At 38.7% G+C, this 9,936-nt stretch overlaps 2 protein-coding genes across 5 annotated transcripts; one reads left to right on the forward strand and one right to left on the reverse strand.

Moving 5' to 3' along the window:
• The first annotated feature begins 1,245 nt into the window (after window positions 1–1,245).
• On the forward strand, window positions 1,246–6,370 carry CNT2 (Concentrative nucleoside transporter 2). Of its 4 annotated transcripts, none has more exons than XM_026811357.1 (14): window positions 1,246–1,463; window positions 1,778–1,852; window positions 2,030–2,092; window positions 2,261–2,414; window positions 2,488–2,514; window positions 3,348–3,489; window positions 3,582–3,744; window positions 3,898–4,092; window positions 4,158–4,319; window positions 4,947–5,040; window positions 5,112–5,271; window positions 5,332–5,500; window positions 5,564–5,903; window positions 5,968–6,370. In XM_026811357.1, exons 2-14 carry the CDS (start codon window positions 1,829–1,831, stop codon window positions 6,033–6,035), a joined length of 1,761 nt encoding a protein of 586 aa, XP_026667158.1. In that variant the 5' UTR covers window positions 1,246–1,463; window positions 1,778–1,828; the 3' UTR covers window positions 6,036–6,370. The 4 variants fall into 4 exon arrangements, with proteins under 4 accessions (XP_026667158.1, XP_026667155.1, XP_026667157.1 ...); XM_026811354.1 differs by lacking the exon at window positions 1,246–1,463 and adding an exon at window positions 1,471–1,657 and having other exon boundaries at window positions 1,748–1,852; XM_026811356.1 differs by lacking the exon at window positions 1,246–1,463 and adding an exon at window positions 1,471–1,657.
• Window positions 6,148–7,843, reverse strand: LOC108622257 (ceramide-1-phosphate transfer protein). The gene is made up of 4 exons (XM_018020019.2): window positions 7,538–7,843; window positions 7,068–7,276; window positions 6,826–7,001; window positions 6,148–6,619 (listed from the first exon to the last, which is right to left on the reverse strand). The coding sequence occupies exons 1-4, from the start codon at window positions 7,663–7,665 to the stop codon at window positions 6,497–6,499; spliced, it is 636 nt and encodes a 211-aa protein (XP_017875508.1). The 5' UTR covers window positions 7,666–7,843; the 3' UTR covers window positions 6,148–6,496.
• Between the last annotated feature and the right edge of the window lie 2,093 nt (window positions 7,844–9,936).

The raw sequence follows: 9,936 nt of genomic DNA on the forward strand, positions 1-9,936 counted from the left end.
AGTAGTTTCTACAATTAAATTGATATTTTACCTGGAAAATGCTAATCTAAAAATAGAGATGTCTCTAAAGATATAAATGAACATTCGTCGCAGTCTACTCAGATGATTAGACGATACTGCGAACTTAATCATACGATAAGTTTTACTCGCCTGGCCGAGTAACATTTAATCATAACGAAGTTCAGCTACGCAATTCGTTTCGACATTTTTCTGAATTAAATGACTGCCGATGCGCAGTTCCTACTTTCTGATTCAAGGTAATTCTATCAATTAAAAATGTCTGAATAATTCATCCAGTTCCCCGAGTTCTAATATTCCCAGAATTAAGACGATCTTGATCCACGATTCCTGTTCTCTCGCATTAAATGATTACCCAGTCCCACGAGGAAGTAGAATCCCAGGTTTCAGGTGCACGTCGCGACAACAATTATTCTTATCGTTCAGGAAGCTCTCCGGTAATTTCCTCGCGACGGTCATTATTCCCTCTCGTCGCAGCGTGCGATCAGCGCGGTGGAAACAGTCGGGAATAATTGCGGGCAGAGATCGAAGTCGATTACGGAGACGGTTTTCCGGTTTCGCGCAGTGGTTCCACGCGCGACGCGGTCGTCTCCGCGTGCACGGGAGAATTTCGATGGACCGCGTCCAAGGAGAAAGTATCACCGTGGTATTCACCCTGTTCAAATTGCGTTTCGCATCGCGGTCCGTTACAACGACGCGTCGTCACGTGACGGCGACGAGCGTTACGCACGCCAGTGACCTCGTGTGAAACAGCCAGCCAAGTCTTCCTTACTTTTTTACGACCGCCGATTCAGCGCTCGTAAAGTTTGATTGATCCACGCACTGAATATTATCAATCTCCCCTTGGATTTATTTTAGAATATCGCGATGTGTGATTACGCCGATTTTTATCTGAGTCTATTGATGGGGTGAACGATACGTGGCGTAAAAATTAGATCATTGGTATTACATGTACAATTCACGTGTGTAGACTAAGATTAAGTTCGCTTGGTTTTTCAGATTCAGATGATCAGTTTCATTTTTCCCTACGACATTATGGCAGATTACCATTTTTATTCGCAGAATAATTTTTAAAGTACATTTTGCTCATCGTTGGTAGAAGCGATCTATCCAAATTAACAGCACCGTACATTTGAAAAATTGTTAGATTTTAATACAATATTGATTATGTAGTCGACATTGAGCATGCGGTATCATGCTGTCTTATCGCGGTGCAGGTGAATATTCTCGGCATTATAGTCCGAGTGTACCTCGGTTTCGTTGCGAATAGAGATTCGTCGTTGAAACGAGGTCAATTGCAAAATCTTGTACTACTCCAAGTTCATTATCAGTCTCCCCTACTCCTTTAATCGTCGAACTACTGTCGAAGGGTAATGATCGACGGCGATTTTCAGTGTTATAAGAGGCCTTTATCTGCGTGCACGTGAACTCGCTATCAGTGATACGTATGTACATTTACGTATCTACTTAACACGCGTTCTTTGTCGACGTTAGTTGCATTTCGGTATAGTGTCAGATAGGATCGTGATCTCGAATTTATCGTGCGGAGTGCGATGATTACTGTTCAGATATCGTCTCTGGGTTGACTAAAAAGCGACAGTCCCCGGGAAGAGAGTTACTCGAAAGTCGTTACGTCCAGGTCTTATCTTCATTATCTAAATACTGTTTCGAACGATTGTCGTTCTGTTTGGCGAGTGCTAATGCACATAAATCTTTACTGGTTTTACAGAAACAATTGTTTTTCATTCTCAATTCACAGAACATGTGGTGATCGTATCACGCGTGTCAACGAGGAAAATACGTTCGAAACATGACTGTGAATCCAGGGTTCGAGGTACACATTTACTGAATATTTTATCATATACGAGATTTCATCTTTTGTCCCAGATTCAGTGAAAATGTCAGATTCTGTATACTTAATTTAGTTGTGGCCCGTCAAGTGAAATCGACTTGATTTTCAACTGAATGTCCAAAGTCGATTATTCTTAGCCAAGTTTCGTCGTGTTTACAGAGTAACGAGTTAAACATGGTCGAGTCGGTTTACCTGCCAGACGAATCGATGAAAGAGAGCAAGGTATGTGCGGCACGCTTGTGATGCTTAGCAATTGCAGTCGAGAAAGAATTTCTTTGTCCATCGCGTCCGACCGATTTGTTTAAAACAATATTTAGAATTTCCATTATAAATCTCCAATAACATGTCTGCTATCAGATCGTTATAGATTAGAAATTCTATTTTTTCCAGGGAAGACCAGCCGGTGGCATTCAAGCAGTTTACGACGCAACTGACAATTTTATGTCTAAACATCGTAAATTCGTTAAGTTCGTCTTGTTGACGCTCCTAAATCTCGCTGTATTAATTTATTTCGTTTTCGCAACGATGTACTGGAAACGCTATAGTAGGTCTCACGAATTCGAAAGTCCATCGGCTTGCCTTACTTTTTTTGTTACTGTAACGTGAAATTTTATCAGATAATGATTTTTACGATTGGTGCCACGGTTACGGGCTGTTAATCATCCTGTTAACGCTCGTTTATGGCGGGATACTTTACCGAGTCGTTTCGAAACGATTCCTCGGAAAATTACTCGATAAGTGCATTCAACCATGCAGCGATGCCGCTAAAAGTGTTCAAAAAGCGAAGTAAGATCCACGTGTACGACTTAATCAAAAATTGGAGAGTTCTGCAATATTACTCCCATATTATATACATTCCCATATATAATTTCCCGTAGATATGGATTTATCGTCAAAGCTGCGATTTACATTTGCGCATTCGTTGTGATTATCGTATTTCTGATCATCGACACTGCCGAGTCGAGGGAGAGGCTGATGAGCGGTATTGGAGTGATCACGTTAATAAGCTTCGGGTGGATATTTTCTAAATACCCTGGCCACGTGAGTCACTTAATATAATTTGTCTCTTGACACAATTTTTCCCGTAGCGCAATTCTCTTAATCGCTTATTGATATTTTAATTAAATATATTTGATCTCTTGATTGATTCTCCTGTAAATTGATAAATGATATGTAAAATAATTATTAATGCAGATTAATTGGAGGCCTGTTTTATGCGGTTTGCTCATGCAATTTGTTTTTGGCTTTTTGACAATCCGGTGGCCCGTGGGTCGAGCGATCTTGAAATGTGTCGCCGGGAAAGTGGAAACTTTTCTGAACTTCGCCAAGAGCGGCGCGATCTTCACCTTCGGCGATCAGCTAGTCAACGACGGAATCTTCGCTTTTTCTGTCAGTGAGATCTCACTCCGAATCTGATCACAGAATCGACCTTGTGTTAACGAAATTTCTTACAGGCTTTACCCGTGATCTTCTACTGGTTACGGGCTGTTAATCATCCTGTTAACGCTCGTTTATGGCGGGATACTTTACCGAGTCGTTTCGAAACGATTCCTCGGAAAATTACTCGATAAGTGCATTCAACCATGCAGCGATGCCGCTAAAAGTGTTCAAAAAGCGAAGTAAGATCCACGTGTACGACTTAATCAAAAATTGGAGAGTTCTGCAATATTACTCCCATATTATATACATTCCCATATATAATTTCCCGTAGATATGGATTTATCGTCAAAGCTGCGATTTACATTTGCGCATTCGTTGTGATTATCGTATTTCTGATCATCGACACTGCCGAGTCGAGGGAGAGGCTGATGAGCGGTATTGGAGTGATCACGTTAATAAGCTTCGGGTGGATATTTTCTAAATACCCTGGCCACGTGAGTCACTTAATATAATTTGTCTCTTGACACAATTTTTCCCGTAGCGCAATTCTCTTAATCGCTTATTGATATTTTAATTAAATATATTTGATCTCTTGATTGATTCTCCTGTAAATTGATAAATGATGTGTAAAATAATTATTAATGCAGATTAATTGGAGGCCTGTTTTATGCGGTTTGCTCATGCAATTTGTTTTTGGCTTTTTGACAATCCGGTGGCCCGTGGGTCGAGCGATCTTGAAATGTGTCGCCGGGAAAGTGGAAACTTTTCTGAACTTCGCCAAGAGCGGCGCGATCTTCACCTTCGGCGATCAGCTAGTCAACGACGGAATCTTCGCTTTTTCTGTCAGTGAGATCTCACTCCGAATCTGATCACAGAATCGACCTTGTGTTAACGAAATTTCTTACAGGCTTTACCCGTGATCTTCTACTTCAGCTTCTTCATCCAAATCTTCTATTACTTAGGCGTGATGCAATGGCTTATATTTAACTTGGGCAGACTTCTGCAGGGTCTGTTGTCTACTTCTATCTGCGAGTCGGTTACTTGCGCCGGTAACATTTTCCTCGGCATGGTAAGATTCGACCAGGGTTGCAGATAAATGTTCAATTCAGTTGAATACCAATTGATAACTGACGTTTGAATTTTTTAAAATCTGATTAATTAAAGTGTAAAATTAGTTAATTGATTAGAAGAAATTCGAATTTATTTTATTTTTATTCACTAGACTCTATATGCTGTTATATATTACTGATATAATTAGCACCTTAAAGAGATAGACAATCAACTTGTACATAAACCTGGAGTATATACTTCAAAATATATAGACTTGAAAACTAATTTAACAATATACATAAAATTCTTATGTGTTATTTATATATTAGCTTTGATCCAGATTTTTATCTTCTTTTTTATTATTTTTGTAGAGCAAACTAATCCTCGGGTTATGATATATTAATGGCTCATAGATAAAGTAAGCTTTGTATTTATCCCTATTTCTCAATCACGAATTGCCGATTGAATTCTAATTCGTGATTAAAAAATACTCCAATCGTCGATTGAGATTTATGGAAATCGTTAATTGTTAATGGAGCAATTAAAAATTCTGCAACCCTGGATTATTTAACAAGCATCGATGAAATTAAGTATTTATTTATATTATTTGCTGTCAGAGTACTTAATATGGGAATTGTGCTTTCAGTCAGAATCTCCGTTAGTGATTAAACCCTATTTGAACAAAATGACCACATCGGAGCTGCACACGGTTATGTGTTCGGGTTTTGCGACGGTCTCAGGTGAACAAGTAGGACGCGTTATTTGATTTAGGGATATCGAGATATTCGCTTTAATCTCTTTGTGAATTTAGGGACTGTTTTGGCGGCGTATATTAAGTTCGGCGCGAACCCGGCGCACCTGATTACAGCCACTCTGATGGCTGCGCCTGCGGCTCTCTGTTTCTCCAAATTATTTTATCCGGAAACCGAGAAGATCACGGTCACGGCTGAACATGTTAAACTTGTGAAATCGTGAGTGTCGTTTACGATGAGTACATTTTCGTGACAAGTGATGATCTGTATTTCTCTTAGAGAAGACACCAGCTTGATAGACGCTGCCAGCAAGGGCGCCGTTGCGGCGATACCCTTGATCTTAGGCATAATCGCGAATATAGTCGCTTTCGTATCCTTCATTGCCCTCATCAATTCTCTACTGTCTTGGATAGGTTTATTAGTCGGCTATGAGGCTTTGTCTTTCGAAGTGAGTGAAGCAACGAAAAGAGCTCGTAGATTACAATTTTATTGATGCCATCGTTGCTTCCAGCTTATCTTATCAAAAGTATTCATGCCGTTGAGTTGGATCATGGGCGTGCCATGGGAGAAATGCGAGGACGTGGGAACTCTCATAGGTTTGAAGACCGTAGTTAACGAGTTCGTCGCCTATCAAAAGTTGGGCGAATTTAAAAAGCAGAATAGAATTTCTGGTAGGACGGAGGCCATCGCCACTTTCGCTATTTGCGGTTTCGCGAATCCCGGTTCTGTGGGCATCATGCTGAGCATGTTGATTGAACTGGCGCCTGATAAGAAAGAAAACGTGTCGAGTGCTGTTGTGAGAGCTTTCATTGCTGGCAATGCCGTTTGCTTCCTCACCGCCAGCTTCGTTGGTAAGCCTTGAACGATTCTCGCAGCTTCGAAGCTGTTTCACTGATCGAACCACTTCGTTTTCAGGATTACTAATGCCGAACGATTATATTACGGAAAACTCGACGATGATATTAAATACAACTGCCAGCTGATTGTCTTTAACATTATTATCGAACTCTACTCATTGAAGTACGAATCGAGTTAGGAAAATTTTGTAAGATGGAGAGGAAGAGATGGTTTTAGGAGCAATAACTTTGACTAATATTGTCTGTGTACTTTAGTTTAATTTTATTGTGTAAATAAGTGGTAAGAAGGTAATATTTAACATTTTCCGCACTAGGTTCTCATTGATATTATCATATATACAATACTGTAAGTAGTGGACGAATATAATGAAATACTACGCTAGTGCATTTTTGTACATTTTCTAGCAAGTAAATATGGTCGATTGTATATAATAATATAATGTATATAATAACAAAAATATTGGTAGGGAATTCATAGTATCACAACCCTCGCGTACGCGGAATGTCCGTATGTCGCGTGCTGTAATCCTGAGCAAGCGAGTGAAAGAAATGCAGTATTCACAAAATATCCTAGGTAAATGCATCGTTTACGGTAAATTGTGCAGTTGATGTAGTTCGTAGAGATTGTGTGTACGGTTGAACACGTCGCCGGTTATCTCTAACATTTTTGGCAAGACATCAACGTTCCTTTGTACGTCCGCTCCGCAGACCTGAAATACAAAAATTAATTCTCAACTACTTTTTCTTCCCTTAATTAATTTAGGTGGCAATTCTTTTTCCTGTTTAATATTTGACTAAAGTTCGAATATGCAAAGCAACGAAAATAGTTCGAATATTACCTATTTCTCCAAATATTTTTCAAGAGTCGTAATTCACCCAGATAATAGTAATTTACATATATAAAAAATTGTAATACCTTTTTGAATAAAACTTCTCTAGTAGGCATCGTGTACATGGCAACGATTGCTGCTTTCTTGATCACCCATGAGTGATGCTTGGCAAGGGTTTTGTCATAGGCATCTTGGCAACAACTAGACGTCTTATCACTGTCAGACAGATCTCCCAACTGTCTTAAAAATTCTTTAATAAAATCTGTAAAAGAGTATCATAAATATTCCGAATTGAATCCTGACAGGGGATCCTTGTAGTGTGAATTACCTAGTCCTCTATGAAGTCTGAGCAATGTTCGAGTACCATTTGTGTGGTCTGTTTTCTCCATAAGTTTATTCTCTTTCTCATACTCTATCATAGTCTTTATCGATTTATAATTCTGACTATCCTTATTCGTCAGCTCAGTAAGTATTTGTATCTTTTGCTTGAGGTCAGAGGACACGAAGCTGAACACGCTGCCCATCAATTGGAAGAACCTATAGATAAAAGAAAGAACACGTACATATGGATGAACATATGGAAGGAACTGTTTCATTTGCATAAGTTTACAATACTGTTTTAACTTGAATGAAATGTGTGAGCATTAAGTATAATCGGTGGGCATTATAATGGGAACATTTTTGGCTTTTAATCAAAGATCGAAAGGAAATAACAAATAAATGTTAAGCGGATGCTATGCTTAAATTCGAGTTGGCTAAGGGTTAACTGAATAGAATTAAGATAATTTAAACACTCACTTGTAGAGCTCGTTGTAGGCGTCTAGATAAGCCTTCAGGTCAACGTCGTCGTCCTGAACTAGGGCTCGGTCGAAGTGGTCGTGGACTAGCCTAAGATCGAAAAACGCCAGCTCCGAGCCTTCCGCCATTTTCGTGTTGTTCTTAATCGTTCTTCCTTCCTCCTGTTATTAAGAGGTGTAACGAGCGAGCGGTTCGCTTCACTATACGCAAGTGACGTACGTCCTGCGTAACCTGGGCAAAGATACCATACTCAGAATAACGCTCTGTTCCTTTCGGTCTTCAATTAAAGTAAAGTGACAAATAAAATCATATCGATAAGCCAGATCACCAGTTGATCGCGGTTTGCTATCAAGTCAGGTGGACAATCTCTGTTATCAGTACTGATAAATCAATACATTGAACGATTTCTTTGTTCTTTCAAAATTCAAATCTATAAATATGGTAAATTTTTAAGTCAAGTGTTAATATCAGATTTTCATTTCCTTTGCTTAAAATCTTTGTTATCATGCTGTTTAATGATAACTTTTGTTTAGATAAATCACTGTTTTTATTACTTATCGTTGCGTTCTATAAAATAACATTGTTATAGAGTAATTAATGTTGTATTTGGAATGTAATTAATATTTGGGAGGAAGTCGTGTTTAAGAAGAGATGGAATTCTTTTTATCTACAATTCGATTGGGAATTGACATCGAGCGCTTCGTTAAATTCCAGTTATTTCGGTACCAATAACAATTTCCCTTGGCCCAGATTGATAATTATATGTAATAAAGATGCATTTACGCGTGGGATATTTCATTTTGCATCAGGAATTTAATTTTAGCAGTTGATACGCGCGATATCTATCGATCCCGTTTGCTTTAGGAGGTTCCGAGAATTCCTACGAGCAGCGTTGAACACGGCGCCATTGTTTCCTCTCTCTTCTCTTTCCATTTCAAATTATACGATTGAGGAAACTTCTCAAAGTTTTTTAGTCTGTCTTCGTCGACTGATTTAAATAATTTAGGATTGACAATCTTGATAAATCAAAGCATTTATTAGTTTCCGGGTCGTCTAAATTTAAACACATGAAGAAAAATCTATCATTTAAAAATTGGTTTTCATCGAATTGCAGTATTTCTTATATTTGAAGTCGTTNAATTTTAGCTTTTTAATAGTAATAGGAATCTATAATAACAAGTTCAACATGCCAGCATTGTTTAAGTATATGTACAGCCTATACGTCCTTAACGATAGACAGGAGTGAAGCCAGTTAGTGTTAGCTTGTATCATAGTCATCATTGTTACGTCACGCCGAGAACAACGGTGGAGGAACAAAAGAGTTTGCGAATCTCGCTGACGCATGGATGTATGTTGGTAACCTGGTGTCCCTGGGGGCGTTAAATAATTCACCACAGCTGGGACCGAGGGTTAGGTAAGAGATGAGGCTTGTGGGAGGGCGAAAGGAGGCGTAGGGGTTGAAGGACCGATCAAATATTCACGTCTACTTCAACGCGGATGGAGCTAAGCAGTGCGTTGAGTACGAGAAACGTAACTGAGAAAAGTAGAATCCGCCGATTCTGTGACTTCGTGTCTGATATCAAATTTTTTTTTCCCTTCAGAAAATATTAATCAGTCTGCAACACGAATTCTTAAACAGTGCCGCTGCTCCGTCTGTGCTTTAGAATTAATTATTCACAATTGTATGTGTGTCTTTATTTTCAGTTGTGTGTCAGAAAATTAGTCATATAGTACTGTTACGTAATTATGAGTAATTGAAGACTTGATTACCTTCATCAGTATAAAAATTATCTTACATAGAACAATTTTCATATACACGATTTCTATGATGGATTGTTAAAGAAATTTCGTGTTAGAGTTATCATCATTTAATAATTGATTTCTAAAATTGAGAGTCATTTACTTATGAAGGGCAATTATTCTTCTTATTTCAATTCAATTTACTCTGTCCACTTTCGCTCGTCGCTTTACGAATCGCCGGATTCAGAGTTCACCCAAATATCTAGTTTCACCCTTGGTCCGTTTTTCTTTTTTTTACGATGGTTATCCATATCGCGATCAAGTGATCTCGCGGGATCGGAGTTCGTACGACCAATCACGCTTAGGCGCATAAAAATGTGTCACAAGGGTGCTGTAATAGAGGCCATCGAAGCTTGTCGATGGCGATTTCGCCTACTCGTCACGCATTATGCCGCGAATTCACCTTCAGCGTTTTCTCCGGTTTTAGTGATCGTACGAAACCTTTAAGGTACACAATACAAATGACTTTTCCCGGAGAATACTTTATCTTGTCAGTTTTAATATAAGTAACATTGTCTTATGTTTATCACGATAATTTGAGTTATTTGCTAAGAAAATAGAGATATCTAATGCTCAAATCAAATTATATAAAATCTGTG

The sequence above is a fragment of the Ceratina calcarata genome, unplaced genomic scaffold (genome assembly GCF_001652005.2).
Source record: "Ceratina calcarata isolate Rehan_Ccalc_2016 unplaced genomic scaffold, ASM165200v1 scaffold211.2, whole genome shotgun sequence".
Taxonomy (NCBI): domain Eukaryota; kingdom Metazoa; phylum Arthropoda; class Insecta; order Hymenoptera; family Apidae; genus Ceratina; species Ceratina calcarata.

Coding starts and splice junctions, on each gene's coding strand:
- LOC108622257 (XM_018020019.2), bottom strand. CDS start 7,665: ATGGCGGAAGGCTCGGAGCTGGCGTTTTTCGATCTTAGGCTAGTCCAC. Junction 7,277..7,537: donor GCCTACAACGAGCTCTACAA/GTGAGTGTTTAA, acceptor TTTTATCTATAG/GTTCTTCCAATTGATGGGCA. Junction 6,620..6,825: donor GAGAAGTTTTATTCAAAAAG/GTATTACAATTT, acceptor TTTGTATTTCAG/GTCTGCGGAGCGGACGTACA.
- CNT2 (XM_026811357.1), top strand. CDS start 1,829: ATGACTGTGAATCCAGGGTTCGAG. Junction 2,093..2,260: donor AATCGATGAAAGAGAGCAAG/GTATGTGCGGCA, acceptor TATTTTTTCCAG/GGAAGACCAGCCGGTGGCAT. Junction 2,415..2,487: donor GATGTACTGGAAACGCTATA/GTAGGTCTCACG, acceptor AAATTTTATCAG/ATAATGATTTTTACGATTGG.